This window comes from Oncorhynchus keta, chromosome 27 (assembly GCF_023373465.1).
Source record: "Oncorhynchus keta strain PuntledgeMale-10-30-2019 chromosome 27, Oket_V2, whole genome shotgun sequence".
NCBI classification, from domain to species: Eukaryota; Metazoa; Chordata; class Actinopteri; order Salmoniformes; family Salmonidae; genus Oncorhynchus; species Oncorhynchus keta.
In genome coordinates this window covers 34654350-34677547 of record NC_068447.1, presented here as the reverse complement: position 1 = coordinate 34677547, position 23198 = coordinate 34654350, and the positions used below count along the sequence as shown (strand labels likewise).

General features: G+C 43.4%; 1 protein-coding gene across 4 annotated transcripts in view; it reads left to right on the top strand.

The window, feature by feature from the left end:
• LOC118359853 (microphthalmia-associated transcription factor-like) overlaps nt 1–23198 on the top strand; it is a 42128-nt gene that overhangs the window by 7525 nt on the left and 11405 nt on the right. For all 4 annotated transcript variants that reach the window (XM_035738701.1, XM_035738699.1, XM_035738698.2 and 1 more), the window contains exon 2: nt 17963–18233. In XM_035738701.1, coding sequence (XP_035594594.1) covers nt 17963–18233 — 271 coding nt within the window. The remainder of the gene's footprint in view (nt 1–17962; nt 18234–23198) is intronic.

Genomic DNA, 23198 nt, shown 5'->3' with positions numbered 1-23198 from the left:
TTTGCAGACTGACAGCTCTGGCTGCTTCATGCAGACTGACATCTCAGGCTGCTCCGAACAGGCAGGAGGCTCCGGCAGTGCTGTAGAGGAGGAAGGCTCTGATAGCGCTGAACAGGCGGGAGACTCCGACAATGCAGGAGGGAAGGAAGGCTCTGATGGCGCTGAACAGACAGGAGACTCCAGCAGCGCTGTAGAGGAGGAAGGCTCTGATAGCGCTGAACAGGCGGGAGACTCCGACAGCACAGGAGAGGCGAGGCGCACTGTAGGTCTGATGCGTGGTGCTGGAACTGGTGCTACAGGATCGAGGACACGCACAGGAAGCCTGGTGCGGGGAGCTGCTACCGGAGGACTGGTGTGTGAAGGTGGCACAGGATGGACTGGACCGTGAAGGTGTACTGGAGAGCCTGAGAGCAGGACTGGCACAGGACGTGCAAGGCTAGGTAGGTACACAGGAGGCCTGGTGTGTGAGGCTGGCACATTTTTCACCAGCCGACTAACATGCACCTCAGGACGAGTATGGAGTGCTGACCCAGGTGCCATTAAATCCCCGACACGCTCCGTCGGACGAATATCGTACCTATAGCACCATACTAGCAACTCCCTCATTACTCTCTCCTCCACTTTCCCCATTAACTCCTTCACAGTCTCTGCTTCGCTCACCTCTAACACCGGCTCTGGTTCTGGTCTCCTCCTTGGCTCCTCACGATAAACAAGGAGAGTTGGCTCTGGATAGATCGGACCGTGCAGGCGCACTGGAGCTCTTGAGCACCGAGCCTGCCCAACCTTACCTGGCTCGATGCCCACTCTAGCACGGCCAATACGAAGGGCTGGTATGAACCGCACCGGGCTATGCACTCGCACTGGAAACTGGAAACACTCTAGCCCCCCGGTAAGAACAAGGAGTTTGCGCAGGTCTCCTACCTGGCATAGCCATACTCCCTTTAAGCCCCCCCCAATTTTTTGGGCTGCTTTTCGGGCTTCCATCCGCGTCGCCGTGCTGCCTCCTCATACCAGCGCCTCTCCGCTTTAGCCACCTCTAGTTCTTCCTTGGGACGGCGATATTCTCCAGGCTGAGCCCAGGGTCCTTTTCCGTCTAATATCTCCTCCCAAGTCCAGAAGTCCTTTGATCGCTGCTCCTCACGATTAACAGGGAGAGTTGGCTCAGGTCTGACTCCTGACTCTGCTACTCTCTCCCTGAGCCCTCCCCCAATACATTTTTGGGGGTGACTTTCGGGTTTCTTTCTGCGCCGCCGTGTCTTTCTCTTCGACTCCATTCTCCTATAGCCCTCTTCGCACTGCTCCAGCGAATCCCAGGCGGGCTCCGGCACTCTCTCTGGGTCGACCGCCCACCTGTCTATTTCTTCCCACGTAGTATACTCCATGCTTCTGCTGTCCATACGAAATACAACAAAAACCCATGTCACACCCTGGCTTTGAACAAATAATTAAAGAAAACACAAAATACTAAGACCAAGGCGTGACAGTAACAAAATATATATTTATTAAATAAGTAACTAAGTATAATATACAATGGTGTGTGTAATTAGTAATCAGTAGTGTAAGTGAGTGTTTTGCATGCATTAATGTGATAATGCAGGGAGTTGAAAGATGCTAAAGCAAACAACCAAAAAACCACCAAGAAACGCAACAAAATCTATAAAGGTGTCTGCATGGAGAGAGTCTCCTCCATGAATGTGGAAGTGGTGTATTTATCCTGGGAGACACCGGGCCCAGGTGTTTCCCATGTAGCTGACGACCCTCCCAACTCCGCCCACCAGCATCCTAATAAGGAAACAACAAAGAGAGAATACGGCAGACAGAGTGGGAGTGTCGTCACATTGGCCACCTCCCTGACCAAGGCCCTTCTCCCCCGATTGCTGAGTTTGGCCGGGCGGGAAGCTCTAGGAAGTTTCTTGGTGGTTCCAAACTTCTTCCACTTAAGAATGATGGAGGCCACTGTGTTCTTGGGGACTTTCAATGCTGCAGACATTTTTCGGTACCCTTCCCCAGATCTGTGCCTCAACACAATCCTGTCTCAGAGCTCTACGGACAATTCCTTCAACCTCATGGCTTTGTTTTTGCTCTGACATGCACTGTCAATTGTGGGACCTTATATAGGCAATTTCGAGTCTCATAGCAAAGGGTCTGAATACTTATGGAAATAAGGTATTTCTTTTTTTTATTTTGTATACATTTGCAAAAACTGTTTTCGCTTTGTCATTATGGGGTATTGGGTGTAGACTGCTGAGGATTTTCAATTTATTTAATCCATTTTAGAATAAGACTGTAACGTAACAAGTCAAGGGTTCTGAATATTTTCCGAAGGCACTGTACAGTCAAAAACAAGTTTAATTTAAGAAGACCTACTTAATTGTAATTCGTTCTGATTTATAAAATAACAAATAAATAAATAAAAAGTCCTAATGCTTAATGGACACAAACTTGCACACTTTAGACTTCAACAGCTGCAAATGATTGAGATATAAAAGTGTCACCCATAGAAATCCTATTCAATTAATTAAGTATTTTAACTGCCAATTCTATGGTGTCACTAACAGGCAAATAGCACTTTTCGGCAGGTAGTGCTCAAAGCGATGCCATTCCATGAGACCAGATTATTTTGAAACCATGTTTTGAAGCAATGAGCTCAGCCAGTCCTCCATGACAAAAACATAAACAACAGAGTACGCCTGAGCCATGTATTTAGAAATATAAATACACTACCGTTCAAAAGTTTGGGGTCACTTAGAAATGTCCTTGTTTTTGAAATAAAAGCTAACTTTTCTCTCCATTAAAATAACATCAAATTGATCAGAAGTACATTGTCGACATTGTTAATGTTGTTAATGACTATTGTAGCTGGAAACGGCAGATTGTTTATGGAATATCTACATCGACTTACAGAGGCCCATTATCAGCAACCATCACTCCTGTGTTTCAATCGCACGTTGTGTTAGCTAATCCAAGTTTATCATTTTAAAATGCTAATTAATCATTAGAAAACCCTTTTGCAATTATGTTAGCACAGCTGAAAATTTTTGTTCTGATTAAAAAAGCAATTCAACTGACCTTCTTTAGACTAGTTGAGTATCTGGAGCATCAGTATTTGTGGGTTCGATTACAGGCTCAAAATGTCCAAAAACTCGTCAGTATATTCTTGTTCTGAGAAATGAAGGCTATTCTATGCAAGAAATGCCAAGAAACTGAAGATCTGGTACAACGCTGTGTACTCCTCCCTTCACAGAACAGTGCAAACTGGCTCTAACCAGAATAGAAAGAGGAGTGGGAGGCCCCGGTGCACAACTGAGCAAGAGGACAAGTACATTAGAGTGTCTAGTTTGAGAAACAGACACCTTACAAGTCCTCAACTGGCAGCTTCATTAAATAGTACCTGCAAAACACCAGTCTCAACGTCAACATTGAAGAGGTGACTATTTTGCCCATCTGAATATTTTCTTTTTATTGGCCAGTCTGAGGTATGGCTTTTTCTTTGCAACTCTGCCTAGAAGGCCAGCATCCTGGAGTCGCCTCTTCACTGTTGACGTTGAGACTGGTGTTTTGGGGGGTACTATTTGATGAATCTGCCAGTTGAGGACTTGTGAGGCGTCTGTTCAGGGTCCTGTAGGTTCAGGGTCCTGTTGGTTAGACTTGGTGCACTGGTACTGCTTGCCGTGCGGTAGCAGAGAGAACAGTCTATGGCTTGGGTGGCTGGAGTCTGACAACTTTTGTCTTCCTCTGACACTGCGTGATATATTCCATTTAAGGCCTGCGACATAAACTCTATCATTGATATATCTTGCAGTAGATGTCATTCAATTGGTAATATTAATTTTTGTCTTCTTCTAATGCCTCTTAAGGGGAAACAAATCTAAACGTAACTGAAAGTCATCACATTACTGAGTTTGGGTAATCCAAAAGTGATGTTACTGATTACAGTTTTCGACAGGTAATTGTAACAGATTACATTTAGAAGGTAACCTACCCATCCCTGGCAGTGGGGGTTGGGTAGGTGGAGGTTCTGAGCAGAACAGTGTGCAGTAGTGCAGCCAAGCATGTCATTAGTGCTGCTCTACCTTCACCTCCAGCAGGGAGACTGTGTATAACACCTGATCCCAACCAGGAACCAAGGCACCTGCATACTGCAGACACTGGGCTCTGTGTGTCTCAGAAGATGATTCCACACACACTTACACATAGACACACGCTAACACTTCACAAATACTGCTGCTACTCTATTTATTATATATCCTGATTACCTAGTCACTTTTACCCCTACACTAACCACCGGTGGGTGAGTAGCTGCACCTCCATGCTGTTATGTGCATTTGTGTGTTAGGAAGAGTGAGAAGGTATATGCGTGTACAGGGTGAAGTGTGCATTTGCACTATAAATATAACATGTCTATGGATATTTAATAGTTCTCTCTTTAGGCAGTTACAATAACTTTATATGATTGGTTGTTTGTTGCTCTGGGTGTTCTTTGGATGGATTTGATTTTGGACAGATAGGTTGGAAGCTTTTGCATTGGAATTCAAGGAATGTATGTGCAATTTAGAAAAAAGTAGCACTGCACCAAATACCCTATTTTCAGACTCCTAATTATCCTTACACCTCTGAAGACTCTAGCCACTTCCGTACCAGACGGAAGAACTTGGTGTTTTATCTCTGCCGACAGTTGGAGAAGGGGAACCATGGGGTGCTAACGACACTCAGTGGAGACTAGAGATCCTGACTGCCAAACACTCAGTAAAATGTAATGAAAAAACAAACAGAAGAATTGCACGCTCTAACAGCGCAATACACATTGATGAAAAACAAAACAATGTGAAGACTTTAATCAAAATAAATAAGTCATAAAGGGTAGTAAAACTAAGAGGGTAAAATGTTCTTTGAGTATGTGTCTGTATTTAACAGTGGGTGAGTGAATACAATTGTATTTGACACGCTTCGTAAACAACAGGTGTAGACTAGCAGTGAAATGCTTTCTTACAGGTCCTTTTCCAATAATGCAGAGTTAAAGAAATTGTGACACAAGGAGTAAATACACAGTGAACAACAATAATATGTCAAAATAATATTCCTATAGACAGGGAGTGCCAATAGCGAGTCAATGTGCAGGTGTATGAGGTAATTGAGGTAGCTATGCACATATACACTACATGGCCAAAGGTATGTGGACACCTGCTAGTCGAACATCCCATTTCCAAAATCACAGGCATTAATAAGGAGTTGGTCCCCCCATTTGCTGCTATAACAGCCACCACTCTTCTGGGAAGGATTTCCACTAGATGTTGGAACATTGCTGCGGGGACTTGCTTCCATTCAGCCACAAGAGCATTAGTGAGGTCAGGCACTGATGTTGGGTGATTAGGCTTGACTCGCAGGCGGCGTCACAATTCATCCCAAAGATGTTCAATAGGGTTGAGGTCAGAATTTGTGCAGATCTCAAAAAATAATTTATGTATGGACCTCGCTATGTGCACGGGCAATTGTTATGCTGAAACAGGAAAGGGCCTTCCCCAAAATGTGACCACAACGTTGGAAGCATAAAATTGTTTAGAATGTCATTGTATGCTGTAGCGTTAAGATTTCCCTTCACTGGAACTAAGGGGCCTAGCCCGAACAATGAAAAACAGCCCCAGACCATTATTCCTCCTCCACAAAATGTTTCAGTTGGCACTCTGCGTTTGGGCAGGTAGCGTTGTCCTGGAATCCACCAAAACCAGATTTGTCCGTCGGACTGCCAGATGGTGAAGCGTGATTCATCACTCCAGAGAACACCTTTATAGGGCTCCAGAGTCCAATGGTGGCGAGCTTTACACCCCTCCAGCCGACGCTTGGCATTGCGCATGGTGATCTTAGGCTTGTGTGCGGCTGCTCGGCTGTGGAAACCCATTTCATGAAGCTCCCGACGAACAGTTCTTGTGCTGACGTTGCTTCCAGAGGCAGTTTGGGAACCGGTAGTGAGTGTCGCAACCGAGGACATTTTTTTTACGTGCTTCAGCACTCTGCGGTTCCGTTCTGTGAACTTCGGTGGCCTACCACTTTGCCGCTGAGCCGTTGTTTCTCCTCCACAAGAACAGCACTTACAGTTGACCGGGGTGGCTCTAGCAGGGAAACAATTTGGCTAACTGGCCTGTTGGAAAGGTGGCATTCTATGACAGTGCCAAGTTGAAAGTCACTGAGCTCTTCAATAAGGCCATTCTACTGCCAATGTTTGTCTATGGAGGTTGCATGGCTGTGTGCTTGATTTTATACACCTGTCAGCAACCGGTGTGGCTGAAATAGACGAAATCCACTAATTTGAAGGGCTGTCCACATACTTTTGGCCATGTAGTGTAGGGGTAAGGTAACTAGGCAACAAAATAGATAATAGACAGTAGCAGCAGCGTATATGGTGAGTGAAAGCATGTGTGAGTGGCTTCAGTATGCATGTGTGTTGTTGGTGTTGGTGTGCGAGTGTGCATAGAGTCAGTGCAAGAGAGTTAGTGCAAAAAAGGGTCAATTCAGGTAATCTGGGTAGCCATTTCATAAGCTATTTAGCAGTCTTGTTCAGTAATCTTATGGCTGTTCCGGGCCCTGTTGGTTCTAGACTTGGTGCACTGGTACCGCTGGTCGTGCGGTAGCAGACAGAACAGTCTATGACTTGGGTGGCTGGAGTCTGACAACTTCTTGGGCCTTCCTCTGACACTGCCTGATATAGTCCTGGATGGCAGGGAGCTCGGCCCCAGTGATGTACTGTGTGCCTTACCAAAAGGTGATGCAGCCAGTCAAGATTCTCTCAATTGTGCCGCTGTAGGCCTGCATCCCACTGCTGGCTTGCCTCTAAAGCTAAGCAGTGTTGTTCCTGATCCCTGGATGGGAGACTAGATGCTGCTGAAAGTGGTGTTGGAGGGCCAGTAGGAGGCACTCTTTCCTCTGGTCTAAAAAAAGATTCCAATGTGCCAGGGCAGTGATTGGGGACATTGCCCTGTGTATGGTGCTGTCTTTCAGATGGGATGTTAAACGGGTGTCCTGACACTCTATGGTCACTAAAGATCACAGGTCACTTATCGTTAGAGTAGGGGTGTTAACCCTGGTGGCCTGGCTAAATTCCCAATCTGGCCCTTATACTATCATGGCCACCTAATCATCTTCAGCTTCCAATTGGCTCATTCATCCCCTCTCCTCACTCCTGTAATTATTTCCCAGGTTGTTGCTGTAAATGAGAATGTTTTCTCAGTCAACTTATCTGGTAAAATACATATTAAAAGACATTTGAAGATCTGAGAAGAGGTGTTGTCGTGCCCTCTTCACAACTGTGTGGGTGTGTGTGGACCATGTTAATTCCTTAGTGATTTCGACACAAGGAACTTTGCAGGTGATTGTCTGTGGTCTATTGCACATTCAGTTGTTCTGGGTAGGTCTGCAGTGGAGGTGGACGGCTGCTCTGGTTTTTGTTCTGACGGAGCATTTTCTCCCCATATGCACGCTGGCATGACCTTCCAGAGCCGACTAATCAAGACTAGTCAAGCTCTGTTTTAATTCTGACTTCTCAGTGCTGAGCTTCTACTTCTTATCATTTAAAGATATTCTGACTTAAAGTACATGTACACACTCGGAAACAGGCCATTTTACACAGTGCATGCTACTGTTGCCAGAATGTACTAAATGTTTTGGTGTATTGTCCTTTGTTTGGAACTCATGTGTTATTATACTAGTTTTACTTATCTCATGTGGTCAACTCCCACCTGTGTCGCTCCAGCAGGTATATCTCTCTAGTCACCCCCAAAACTGCTTTTTGGCTCTCCTTCCAGTTCTCTGCTGCCAATGACTGGAACGAACTACAAAAATCTCTGAAACTGAGAAACACTTATCTCCCTCACTAGCTTTAAGCACCAACTGTCAGAGCAGCTCACAGGTTACTGCACCTGTACATAGCCCACCTATAATTTAGTGACCTCTTTCCCAATAAATTAATTTATTTATTTTGCTCCTTTGCACCCCATTATTTGTATTTCTACGTTGCACATTCTTCCATTGCAAATCTACTATTCCACTTGCTATATTGTATTTACTTTGCCACCATGGCCTTTTTTTTGCCTTTACCTCCCTTCTCACCTCATTTGCTCACATTGTATATAGACTTGTTTATACTGTATTATTGACTGTATGTTTGTTTTACTCCATGTGTAACTCTGTGTCGTTTGAAAGATATTCATTCAGCCACGATTGAAGGACAATTAGAAGTTGACTAGAGAAATACTTTTGTATATGAAAACCAAATGTGTTTTGGCTAATAGCATTGTTTATTATGTTTGCAGACAGAATAGAAAGCACATCGATATGCTAACGTGTTGTTTATTGTGTCTTCATTATCACTCTTTGTTTTTTAACAGGTGTTAGTATTGTTATAGAGCTGTTATTGTGCCATTGTCCATTAAGGTGTGCGAGTGTGGGCTGCAACCTCCTCTCCTAACCATTGAACCACCTCTAGTCCAGGAGCTCGCTCTCTCTCTCTCTCTCTCTCTCTCTCTCTCTCTCTCTCTCTCTCTCTCTCTCTCTCTCTCTCTCTCTCTCTCTCTCTCTCTCTCTCTCTCTCTCTCTCTCTCTCTCTCTCTCTCTCTCTCTCTCTCTCTCTCTCTCTCTCTCTCTCTCTCTCTCTCTCTCTCTCTCTCTCTCTCTCTCTCTCTCTCTCTCTCTCTCTCTCTCTCTCTCTCTCTCTCTCTCTCTCTCTCTCTCTCTCTCTCTCTCTCTCTCTCTCTCTCTCTCTCTCTCTCTCTCTCTCTCTCAGCCAGGGGGTGTGGCTATGCAAGACTGTGCAGCCATTGTGTTTCCTGATACACATGCATAGAGAGGAGGTGTGTGCACACAATAGTGGAAAGCTAAACCAGACAACGGGTCTTTTTATGGGTTTCAGTATTCTGCTTAGAAACAACTGGGCAAAAAGCCATCTGGCAGTCGGTTAATGTGTTAGTGGGGGCAGACCCTACACACACAGTGGTCACTGGTTGTAATCTTGAGCCTGCCTCAATACAACTATGTAAGATGGTAAGATTCCTGGTTATAAAACTTTTTTGGGATGCAGTGCAAGAGTTGAGAATCAAGTTTTACTGATCTTTGTGTCTTCTTAATGCTTGTTAGGGGATTTCCAACATTCACTTGATAAAGAGGCATAGCAGCGCCACAGATCACTATCATTTAGAGATCCCAAAATATAATGTGCGGATGAAAAGCATCCACCACTGGAAACATTTGGGTCTTGTTTAAGTCAGTCATGAGGTCTCCCGGTCACAGTTTTTCAAGGAGATGATTCGCTTGCCCCAGACATGCCATAATCAGTTTGTAAAAATGGGGAACAGACACAGACTGTATTTCCTCCATGTCCGAGACCTCAGATGTAGATACTGTATTAACCTCTCTCAGTGTAGTTACAGTGTAGAAAATGGGGAACAGACACAGACTGTATTTCCTCCATGTCCGAGACCTCAGATGTAGATACTGTATTAACCTCTCTCAGTGTAGTTACAGTGTAGAAAATGGGGAACAGACACAGACTGTATTTCCTCCATGTCCGAGACCTCAGATGTAGATACTGTATTAACCTCTCTCAGTGTAGTTACAGTGTAGAAAATGGAGAACAGACACAGACTGTATTTCCTCCATGTCCGAGACATCAGATGTAGATACTGCATTAACCTCTCTCAGTGTAGTTACAGTGTAGAAAATGGGTGACAGACACAGACTGTATTTCCTCCATGTCCGAGACCTCAGATGTAGATACTGTATTAACCTCTCTCAGTGTAGTTACAGTGTAGAAAATGGGGAACAGACACAGACTGTATTTCCTCCATGTCCGAGACCTCAGATGTAGATACTGCATTCATCTCTCTCAGTGTAGTTACAGTGTAGAAAATGGCTTTTTGTAGCAGGCTTCTTCAGGTCTATTAACCTTTTTGGGCCTAACATTATTGCATTCTTTGGTGTGTGTGATCCAATTCAAACTTAAAATAAAATGTGTATTTGTAATACACTTCAGTTGTAAGAAAATTGGTCAGATATAAAAACACCTATGAATGTATCTTTCAGTTTACGAGGGGTTGACATGTTAGCTTATATACAAAGTAAAGAGGAATGGTGGTATGTCTAGAGCGCAGTGCGGAGGGATGGCTTTGACCAAGGCTGCTTTTGACTGGACTGGCTAATTAGTCCGATTACTGCACAGCTGGATTGGCAAGACTTTTTGCTGAGGTTTTCATCAAAAGGATCACTCACTCTGGGAAGGCTCCATCCCGGCAGCTTCTGCTCCAGCACACCCTCTCTATTTTGGGCCTGCAGCAGGATTCTGTCTGGAGAACAGCAAGTGTCTAAATTTGAAAACACATTGATAACTGAAACTGTGTGTGAAGAAAAGTTCCCCTTTCTGTGATAGTCATTGTTTTAATCCAAGTATAGGATTTTGGCTACATGTAGACACTATTCAGACTAGGATTTAGGCTTTAGCCTACACATACAGTATGTGTCATTTGTTATACTCCAGGGACATGTATGTCACAGTCACTTGTTTAGTGGGGAGGGAGGGTGGCTGTGAATGAAGGAAGGCTATGATCAGTGATTTAGAAGGGTGAGATAATCAGTTAACACATTGACAAGAAGAGGAAGAAAACACAACTACAGCTCAGCAGATGTTCCATCCATTATCACTACCTTGCTCCTCGGCAATACAACACAACACAGAATACACTACTAGTCCACATCTGTTTATGACATGAGATGCCTTCTACTGTGTGTGTGTGTGAGAGAGAGTTAACATGGTGTCCTTTCAGCCTGTGAGATGGTGAGATGCTAACCTGCTTAGGGATCTAGCTGTCTGCGTGACATGTGATACGGTAGGCCTAGGATGAGCACGATCCATTGAAAGGAAGTCAAATCTCATAATTGGTTAGCATGCATGTCGATGGATACTAATACATAGGAGAGAGAGAGATGAGACCAGCAGCACATGCCAGAGAAAAGAATGAAGTCAATGTGAAGAGGGTATCGGTGCAGTTCAGTTGAGAGAGAGCGAATGAGAGAGAGCGAATGAGAGAGAGCGAATGAGAGAGAGTGAACGAGAGATAGAGAACGAGAGAGTTTGAGAAAGTGAAAAAAGCAGCGCTGGCCAAGTGTTTGAAGTGTATATCTGTAGGCCAAACATCTGAAGAGGACAAGATTGCAAACATGGCACTGCATTGCCTGCTTGAACTTAACAACAGATGTTAGGTCTCTCTAGGCACTGTAGGTAGAAGTGCAATATGTGCCATGTAAGAAAGCGAATGTTTAAGTTCCTTGCTCAGAACATGAGAATAAATGAAAGCTGGTGGTTCCTTTTAACATGAGTCTTCAATATTCCCAGGTAAGAAGTTTTAGGTTGTAGTTATTATAGGAATTATAGGACTATTTCTCTCTATACCATTTGTATTTCATTAACCTTTGACTATTGGCTGTTCTTATAGGTACTTTAGTATTGCCAGTGTAACAGTATATCTTCCATCCCTCTCCTCGCTCCCACCTGTGCTTGAAGCAGCGTTACCCATGCAGAGCAAGGGGAACAACCACTCCAAGTCTCAGAGCGAGTGACGTTTGAAACACTATTAGCACGCACCCCGCTAACTAGCTAGTCATTTCACATCGGTTACACCAGCCTAATCTCGGGAGTTGAAGTCATAAACGGCTGCTGGCAAACGCATGAAAGTGCAGTTTGAATGAATGCTTACGAGCCTGCTGGTGCCTACCACCGCTCAGTCAGACTGCTCTGTCAAATCATAGACTTAGTTATAACATGATACCACACAGAAATACGAGCCTTAGGTCATTAATATGGTCGAATCCGGAAACTATCATCTCCAAAACAAGACGTTTATTCTTTCAGTGAAATGCGGAACCGTTCCGTATTTTATCTAATGGGTGGCATCCATAAGTCTAAATATTGCTGTTACATTGCACAACCTTCAATGTTATGTCATAATTACGTAAAATCCTGGCAAATTAGGCGGCCCAAACTGTTGCATATACCCTGACTCTGCGTGCAATGAACGCAAGAGAAGTGACACAATTTCACCTGGTTAATATTGCCTGCTAACCTGAATTTCTTTTAGCTAAATATGCAAGTTTAAAAATATATACTTCTGTGTATTGATTTTAAAAAAGGCATTGATGTTTATGGTTAGGTACTAGAGGTCGACCGATTTATGATTTTTCAACGCCGAAACCGATTTATTGGAGGACCAAAAAAAGCCTATACCAATTAATCGACCGATTTTTAAAATGTATATATACTGTATATACACACATTTTTGTAATAATGACAATTGCAACAATACTGAATGAACAATGAACACTTTTATTTCAACTTAATATAATACATATTATGGGCTTTTGGATGGGTGTTCTTAAGGTGATTCCACAGGTTGGTGGTATTTTTTGATTTAGCCGTTGCTGACCTCATGCTTACATCTTTATCACAAATAAGACACCTTGCTTTCCCTGGTGCCAATTCCATGTAATAGTCCTACACTGGTGCTCTGCTTTTCTCTGCCATCTGTAAAACACACACACAGCTCTGCAGTGACAATGATACTGAAGAGTCTGCTTAGGGGACAAATACTCTCAACTGTTTGAATAAAGTTTAAGTTTAAGTTACCTGTGACGAATGTTGAAAACAAAAACTGTAATTTCTATATGCAGGAAATCCTATTTTAATAATGGACATGGTAAGAATTGACTACCAAAGTGCGAGTCATAATTCCCATGACACCTTCTAGCAAAATCTGAAAAGCGGTTCCTTCATTTATTTATTCCATAGGATATTTATAGATTCACTTAAAATAAGGTCTGTGTTTCGTGTAGGCTTACACCACCTTGCCAATTTTATAACTGTGTAGATATCCATAAGACAAGGTAACTCTGATCAATATTGGCTAAATATAAGCGAAGATCATTTTTTTTGTACAGTGGATTTATGAAAATATTTTGACAAACGTTACCTTATCCTAGTGAGATTTACACGGGTATCAAAACGCCGAGGTGGTTTAAGCACGAAACACAGACCTTATATGAAGTAGATCAAGACATTCTGTATGAAAGACATGAACGGTAAAATAACGAAGCAACCCCTTTCAAGTTCAGCCCCAAGTTATTACAGGAATTATAACACGTCAACTATTTCTCTCTAAACCATATACCTTTGACTATTACGAGCCTGCTGCTGCCTACCACCCCTCAGTCAGACTGCTCTATCAAATATCAAATCATAGACTTAACTATAATAAACACAATGAAATACGAGCCTTAGGTCAAATCCGGAAACTATCACCTCGAAGACAAAACATTTATTCCGTTCCGTATTTTATCTAACGGGTGGCATCCATGAGTCTAAATATTCCTGTTACATTGCACATCCTTCAATGTTATGTCATAATTACGTAAAATTCTGGCAAATTAGTTCGCAAAGAGCCAGGCAGCCCAAACTGTTGCATATACTCTGACTCTGTACAATGAATGCAAGAGAAGTGACACAATTTCACCTGGTTAATATTGCCTGCTAACCTGGATTTCTTTTAGCTAAATATGCAAATTTAAAAATATATACTTGTGTAGTGATTTTAAGAAAGGCATTGATGTTTATGGCTAAGTACACATTGGTGCAACGACAGTCGTTGATTGATTGTTTTTTATAAGATAAGTTTAATACTAGCTAGAAACTTACCGTGGCTTACTGCATTCGTGTAACAGGCGGGCTCCTCGTGAGGCAGGTGGTTAGAGCGTTGGACTAGTTAACTGTAAGGTTGCAAGATTGAATCCCTGAGCTGACAAGGTAAAAATCTGTCTTTCTGTGTCACGTTCTGACCTTTTTTTCCTTTGTTTTGTCATTATTTAGTATGGTTAGGGCGTGAGTTGGGTGGGCAGTCTATGTTTGTTTTTCTAGGTTTTGGGTATTTCTATGTTTCGGCCTAGTATGGTTCTCAATCAGAGGCAGGTGTCATTAGTTGTCTTTGATTGAGAATCATACTTAGGTAGCCTGGGTTTCACTGTGTGTTGGTGGGTGATTGTTCCTGTCTCTGTGTTTTGCACCAGATAGGGCTGTTTTGGGTTTTCACGTTTTTGTTAGTTTGTTAGTTTGTTAGTTTGTTAGTTTGTTAGTTTGTTAGTTTGTTAGTTTGTTAGTTTGTTCATGTGAAGTGTTTTATTAAAACATGAATCAAAATAACCACGCTGCGCTTTGGTCCGCCTCTCGTTCAGATGAAGAAAACCGTTACATTCTGCCCCTGAACAAGGCAGTTAACCCACCGTTCCTAGGCCGTCATTGAAAATAAGAATGTGTTCTTAACTGACTTGCCTAGTTAAATAAAGATTAAATAAAGGAGTAAAAAAGAGTATGGTCAAACCTGGTCAAGAACTACAGGAAACGTATGATCTCTGTAATTGCAAACAAAGGTTTCTGTACCAAATATTAAGTTCTGCTTTTCTGATGTATCAAATACTTATTTGATGCAATTATTACTTAAAAATCATACAATGTGATTTTCTGGAGTTTTGTTTTAGATTCCGTCTCTCACAGTTGAAGTGTACCTATGATAAAAAAATTGCAGACATCTACATGCTTATTAAGTAGGAAAACCTACAAAATCGGCAGTGTATCAAATACTTGTTCTCCGCACTGTATATGTTTTAAATCGGCCAAATCGGTGTCCAAAAATACCGATTTCCGATTGTTATGAAAACTAGAAATCGGCCCTAATTAATTAATGGTCAACCTCTAGTAACAAGCACATATCACCGATCGCAAATCTTTCGCTCTCTTCCTCTTTCACCTCCCCTATTCCCTCCGTTCTCACCCCCACTCCTCCGCTTCTCCGCTACTTCCCTCATTGCAGAATGCCCATCCACGCTCCCCGTTTAGTGTGTAATTACTTTGAAGGTGATGGAAGCCCATACATTCTCCCCACATAACGGCATCGAGGCAATTTAGCTCCTAATTTATGGGCGAGGGGTTCAAAGTTTGAATAATATTTGTCTAATATCATGGCAGGCCCTGTCTGCGCTGCTGTGATAAATGTAGGCAGGATCAAGCCATTGTGATTCTGAGCAGGGCGAGATATTGGCATCAAACAACTTTATACCCCCACAACACAGTCCCTTATAGGGCTGGCCCCAACAACACAGTTCCTTATAGGGCTGGCCCCAACAACACAGTCCCTTATAGGGCTGGCCCCCACAACACAGTCCCTTATAGGGCTGGCCCCAACAACACAGTCCCTTATAGGGCTGGCCCCACAACACAGTCCCTTATAGGGCTGGCCCCCACAACACAGTCCCTTATAGGGCTGGCCCCCACAACACAGTCCCTTATAGGGCTGGCCCCCACAACACAGTCCCTTATAGGGCTGGCCCCCACAACACAGTCCCTTATAGGGCTGGCCCACACAACACAGTCCCTTATAGGGCTGGCCCCCACAACACAGTCCCTTATAGGGCTGGCCCCCACAACACAGTCCCTTAAAGGGCTCCCTCCCTATAGGGCTGGCCCCCACAACACAGTCCCTTATAGGGCTGGCCCCCACAACACAGTCCCTTATAGGGCTGGCCCCCACAACACAGTCCCTTATAGGGCTGGCCCCCACAACACAGTCCCTTATAGGGCTGGCCCCCACAACACAGTCCCTTATAGGGCTGGCCCCCATAACACAGTCCCTTATAGGGCTGGCCCCCACAACACAGTCCCTTATAGGGCTGGCCCCCACAACACAGTCCCTTATAGGGCTGGCCCCCACAACACAGTCCCTTATAGGGCTGGCCCCCACGACACAGTCCCTTTAAGAGCTGGCCCCCACGACACAGTCCCTTATAGAGCTGGCCCCCACGACACAGTCCCTTATAGAGCTGGCCCCCACAACACAGTCCCTTATAGGGCTGACCCACACAACACAGTCCCTTATAGGGCTGGCCCCCACAACACAGTCCCTTATAGGGCTGGCCCCCACAACACAGTCCCTTATTGGGCTGGCCCCCACAACACAGTCCCTTATTGGGCTGGCCCCCACAACACAGTCCCTTATAGGGCTGGCCCCCACAACACAGTCCCTTATAGGGCTGGCCGTGGCTGACCCGAGGTTGGACATGGCATGGGAGAGCAGGTGGGGGGTTGGGGGGGGGTCATATATATACAGTTGAAGTCAGAAGTTTACATACACTTTGGTTGGAGTCATTGAAACTCGTTTTTCAACCACTCCATACATTTCTTGTTAACAAACTATAGTTTTGGCAAGTCTGTTAGGACATCTACTTTGTGCATGATACAAGTAATTTTTCCAACAATTGTTTACAGACAAATTATTTCACTTATAATTCACTGTATCACAATTCCAGTGGATAAGAAATGTACATACACTAAGTTGACTGTGCCTTTAAACAGCTTGGACAATTCCAGAAAATGATGTCATGGCTTTAGAAGCTTCTGATGGGTGAATTGACATCATTTGAGTCGATTGGAGGTGTACCTGTGGATGTATTTCAAGGCCTACCTTCAAATACAGTGCCTCCTTTGACATCATAGGAAAATCAAAAGAAATCAGCCAAGACCTCAGAAAGACCTGGTTCATCCCTGGGAGCAATATACAAAGGCCTGAAGGTACCATGTTCATCTGTACAAACAATAGTACGCAAGTATAAACACCATGGGACCAAGCAGCCATCATACTGCTCAGGAAGGAGACGCGTTCTGTCTCCTAGAGATGGTGTGAAAAGTGCAAATAAATCCCAGAACAACAGCAAAGGACCTTGTGAATATGCTGGAGGAAACAGGTACAAAAGTATCTATATCCACAGTAAAACGAGTCCTATATAGACATAACCTGAAAGGCCACTCAGCAAGGAAGAAGCCACTCTCCAAAACCGCCATAAAATAGCCAGACTACAGTTTGCAACTGCACATGGGGACAAAAATGGTACTTTTTGGAGAAATGTCCTCTGGTCTGATGAAACAAAAATAGAACTGTTTGGCCATAATGACCATCGTTATGTTTGGAGGAAAAAGGGGGAGGCTAGCAAGCCGAAGAACACCATCCCAACCGTGAAGCACGGGTGTGGCATCATCATGTTGTGGGGGTGCTTTGCTGCAGGAGGGACTGGTGCACTTCACAAAATAGATTACATCATGAGGCAGGAAAATTACATGGATATATTGAAGCAACATCTCAAGACATCGGTCAGGAAGTTAAAGCTTGGTCGCAAATGACCCCAAGCGTACTTCCAAAGTTGTGGCAATTGTCTTAAGGACAACAAAGTCAAGGTATTGGAGTGTCCATCACAAAGCCCTGACCTCAATCCAACAGAACATTTGTGGGCAGAACTGAAAAAGTGTGTGTGAGCAAGGAGGCCGACAAACCTGACTCAGTTACACCAGCTCTGTCAGGAGAAATGGGACAAAATTCACCCAACTTATTGTGGAAAGCTTCCCAAAACGTTTGACCCAAGTTAAACCATTTTTAAAGGCAATGCTACCAAATACTAATTGAGGGTATGTAAATGTCTGACCCACTGGGAATGTGATGAAAGAAATACAATCTGAAATCATTCTCTCTGCTATTTCTCTGACATTCCACTTTCTTAAAGTAGTGGTGATTCTAAGTGACCTAAAACAGAGAATTTGTACTTGTATTATATGTGCAGGAGGGAGGGTGTGCAGTATTCTGCTGCAGAAAGGACACTCTAGCTTGCAGACCAGCAGTTCCGTGTAACATCTAGAACACATTTAGAAGACATTTGTATCTTTTCTCACTGTGATGTGGCTTCTTCCTGATCCCAGTACTGTAGATCATAATGGTTCAATGCCCCTCTCTTTTCTCTGACCTTTCTTCCACTCCTTACTCCTCATTGTCTTACCCCCCTCCTCACCCTCTTCTTTCCTGATGCCCTGCCTGCCGTCTGTCTCGCCATCCTGCAGTAATCCTTCAGACCAGCCATGCTCATCTTCCAAGCCCCCATTGGGCTCCTCAACCACAACATCACGGATCCTGCTGCGGCAGCAGTTGATGCGAGAGCAGCTCCAGGAGCAGGAGCGGCGGGAGCAGCAGAGACGCCAGGCCTCCTCCACCTCACAGTACCCCAAGATCACCGCCGCCCACAATCGCACGCACGGCCAGACACCGGCCATCAATGTCAGCGCTCCTCCCAGCCTGCCCCCCGCATCCCAGCTGCCCATGGAGGTGCTGAAGGTAAGCAATTAGTATCATCCTCACACCTAATGACACAGATGACACACCCACTTCCTGACTGGCTTCTCTGTGATCTGAAAAATGTGACAACAATGCCACTCCTCACTCTGACTTCCAGAGCTCTCACTGTCGCCTATAGATGCAGGCATACATCATCAGATGTTTTGTTTGTCGAAGGTACTGTGGGTTTGATGACTCTATATTGGCAACTTGATCATAAGTCTTCTGGACAGTCGATCAAACATGGTTTACTATGATAGGGTGTAAAAACGTGGGGATGAGTGAAGTGAGTTAAAACGCACATGGGGATTATCTTTCCTGAAAGAATTCCTCTGTAATGCATGCTGTGCTTCCAGCCATTTGGACATAGCCATCTTTAATCCTATTTGCTGAGCTAAATTCACATATTTTCATAGCTTTGATTCATTGTTAGTCTGCTCTTGGGGACTCGAGACTGTTGTACATTTTCTGAACTAATGGAGACAGTGTGATAACTACCACAACGCACTACTATACAATACTTAATGAGAGTACACCCAGCAAAATAAAGATCATTTGGTAAGTGTTTTAGATTGCATGACATTTATTTGTCTTTCTTTAGACATTGTATTACTAATATTAAAACGTGCATATTCTAAAAAATAAATGAAAACCGTTCCAGATGTAAATGGAAAGTGTTCTAAATTGAAGAACTATCCGAAACTTCATATCTCAAGCAGTTTGCATGACTGGATAGATATTTCTCTGTTGTCTTGTCCTTCAAATTAGACCATTTTCCTGTTGTTTCCAACATTGTCACTACAATCGTCTTGATTGAGTGATTGTTATCACTGTACAATAGATACCATATTCATTTCTGAAGTGAAATTGATTTGAGAATAAGAATCATAAAGGATAAAGATATGAACACAATGATACAGTACATTATAGCGTGAACTACCTGGCATGCTTTTCTAAAGGCCATACTGCCACCCATTAACAAAACTTTGAGGGAATTCTTTCACAATTGTTTTACCAATGTGTTCACACTTTTCTGAGGCAGAACCTCATTCTAAGGAGATCAGGCGAGACTGATTCACATTGACTGATTTGGCTCTGGATTATCTGTGAATGCTCTGAACATGAAGATTTACTGGAAGCGTTGTAATAATTTAGCAGTAGAAAAAGCCCTAGTCCACGTTGTACTGGAATCAGTGTGATTGTTGTGATTGAAGTTTACGCATGTAGGATTTTTGCCATCTGGGAGGTCAACCGTTTCTGTTTGTGAAAGTTAGTTGTATCTGTGCAAGTGGTTCATATCACTGTAAAATGTGATTATGTCAATAACACTTGTTTTGATTGCGACAGCTGTTTGTGGAAATCTGGCAGATTATATAGATTATTCATAGAGAATTGATTATTTGAAAGAAAAATGTGTTACCTTCCTAATGTGTTAAATCCTTTATCCCATTATGTAAAATAACATTTAATACAGTTGTAAAGTAGTGGATTAGTTCAAATAGTACAAAGAGCAGTGGGTATAGAAGTAGTGCCCCCCTCTTGTCCTCATACTGAACGTGTGGCATGGGTCCACACTTGCAAGATAATACAACCATTGAAGGCATTGCCCTCCGTATACAACATAAACATTGCTTAGCCTATACTCTGTATAATATTTAGCTCTTTGAGAGGTTTAGGATATCCCCCATTAAAGTGTTTGACATGACAAGCTGGATGATGATTCTGTGATTCTGGGGTCTGAGTTTACGGCATTCTTCATTGACTGAAATTCCACAAATGAAAGGCCTGTTCCTGCCTAGCACTGTGCACTGCAGAGCAAGGTTAACCTGCTTGCATGTCTGTGACTAGATTAGCACCGTCTACACAAAGCTACATAAAATTAGCTTAGGGGTACCAGGTGGAGCAGCTGGACCTTAAAAGGGAAAGTATTAACCTCAGATAGGTTTGTCTAAAGACCGATTTGGGCCCTTAATTAACCAAGTGACCCCTGACCTTTGGAGGAATAAGTACGGGATCAGTTTGGGGATCAGGACAAAGGCAAGCACAGTCTTACCAAACACCCCAATGCTAATTCAGCTAAGAATGCTCGTAATTAGCCCCACTGCTTTCATTCCATGGCATATTTAAGGTTAAAAAAACACTAGCTTTGAAATTTATGTAGGATCATTTCCTAAAAGGGTTCAACATGATTTCCAGATTTATTGAAAATGAATTATCATGTTAAGAGAGAACAAAGTATCGTGCATAGTGTTCATCTCTGAAAATGACAGGATGTGTTCTTTTAGATCAAAGTTATAGATTTAATTAAGCATTATGTATTTATCCATGGATGTCACATACTGTAATTCTCGTATTTAGTAGTTTACAGCCGGTCACTTTGGTCCATTTTAAAGCAACAGTTAATTCATCCAATGCAATATTATTAAACCTTTTGAGACAAATGTATAATAGATATAATTTTAAAAAGGAAATTTTGTTAAGAATTATAAAGCTCAGGAAATTATTTAATTTAGGTTTGCTTTCATTGATAAGATTTTCATAAGGTCACCTTCTCTATCTCTTACAACAAGGACTTGCACAGACCATCAGCTTCATAGGGAACCATTGTGTGTTGTACAATCTGGTACACTATTGGATGAGGAAAGACACGTTCCTTGTTTTTCCTTGAACAAATACACACTCGAGGTAAGTGGTTCCCAACCAGGGGTACTATGACTGCTGGGGGTACTAGGCCTTTCCACAGTGTGTACGTGAGAAGACTCATGAGACCATAGGCCTACTGGTAAAATGCACATGAGGGGGCACTTCTGGAGTATTGCGGGCAGAGCAGAATTCAGTTGGTGGCAGTGGCGTGTATTCTTGGATGCCAAGGGAAGCCAGGCTTCCCCCCAAAATTGACCAATAAAAATAATTTATCTTTCATCTCTGTGTTTCAGAATTTTCCTTCAATTCGTAAGAGGCTGAGTGTATCTCACAGGAGAAAGCATCCGAGTGAGCGAAACAGCACCCCGCTGTCTCTCTACGTGTAGGCCATCTATCTGATGTCTGGTCCAAACGAGTATGACATTGTTGCCGTCCCTAGCATTGAAGGGAAGTCATTGAGCATTTGGCCTCCCTTGATAAAAATGTAAAACATTTGTCAATCAGCTAAACTGAGCGAGCTCAACTGTGAATGGTCCTGGCGCACCCAAAAAAATCACTCCTATCAAATCCCATTGAGTGCATACGTCATTGACAGAAAAACTTGAATTGTTGCATCTCGTTGTGTTGTTGTCCTCCGGTGGCTATGTAGCTAAAACTGTCCCTTTCCTAAATTAGCTATGGATGGAGATAGGGATTTGGACTTGTGGTTTTATTTAATTTTCCATACTGGCCAATGATTATAATGGCGATTCTGATCCAACCATTAATTCATACATTGTAGTGCCCCCGGCCAGAGAGGATGGAAGTTCAATATATAGGTAGATGTAGAAGGCTAATGTTAACTAGTTAACATTGCCCATAAATGGAAGTCAGGCTAGTGAGCAAGCATTTTAGCCAGGTAGCCTAGGACAGCAAAATATAGAAGTGTGTACTGTATGACAGAGTGATAGATGTTTTGTTAACATGGAAGAGAGGAGGATGGCATTGGCGTTTCTCTACAAGTATGGTGAATCAACATGTTTTTCTACTTGCATGAAAGCACACACACTCATAGAAATGAGAACCATGGACAGCCACATCATATTTAGCTTAAGTTGATTGGTCTAAATCGTTTTTAATATCTTTAAGTTGTCACTTTATTACACTAAGCATAGGGGATTTGATAATGTTGAAGTATACATGGTGCTGGAATAGTGGAGACAGCTCCTGTTTTCTTTGCGACTTGCGGTAACTCTGTGGTTCCAAATCAATAGTTGTTTAGTGGTCCAAAAATGTCGGAAACATGAACTTGCTTGACCATGCTATCTGGCATGTAACTGTCTGCTTTGTGGACTTCACTGGACAGCGGTTGATCGCCCGGTTTTGTGATGAAACAGGTGTGGTTGAATTTATTCTGCCCCTGTGTCTTCTTATTGTCTCGGTTTGGTCACACCTACTCATTCCAGGGTTTAGAACATTTTTGGATACTACATGATTCCATATGTGTTATTTCATCATTTTGATGTCTTCACCATTATTCTACAATGTAGAAAATAGTAAAATAAAGAAAAATCATTTTTTTTAAATGAGGGAGGCTTCTCCCCAATTTCGGGGTATCCAATTGTTAGTAGTTACTATCTTGTCTCATCGCTACAACTCCCGTACGGGCTCGGGAGAGACGAAGGTCAAAAGCCATGCGTCCTCCGAAACACAACCCAACCAAGCCGCACTGCTTCTTAACACAGTGCGCATCCAACCCTGAAGCCAGCCGCACCAATGTGTTGGAGGAAACACCGTGCACCTGGCGCCCTGGTTAGCGTGCACTGTGTCCGGCCTGCCACAGGGGTCGCTAGTGCGCGATGAGACAAGGATATCCCTTCCGGCCAAACCCTCCCTAACCCGGACGACGCTAGGCCAATTATGCGTCGCCCCATGGACCTCCCGGTCGCTGCCGACTGTGACAGAGCCTGGGCTCGAACCCAGAATCTCTGGCGGCACAGCTAGCACTGCAAAGCAGTGCCTTAGACCACTGCGCCACCCGGGAGGCAGCCCCAGTGATTTTTAATCACGCACCGCTCCTGGTTGGTGGTACAGTAACCGAAAAAGGTTGGGAACCTCTGCTCTAGGTGATGGTTTTATGGTTTCATATAGAGTTACAACTGCATGCATGGATAATGCTGTGTCACTGTACTCATCCGTAGGAAAGAAAGCATCCTGGACCAGAATTGTTTTAGTACGGTGTCTGTTTTTAAAAACTAACATTGGCAAAAAGGGTGTTTGTTTCGATGTTTTATTTAACAGCTTTAGCTAGCTTTTCTTTGGACCCATCAGTTTGTCTATGGC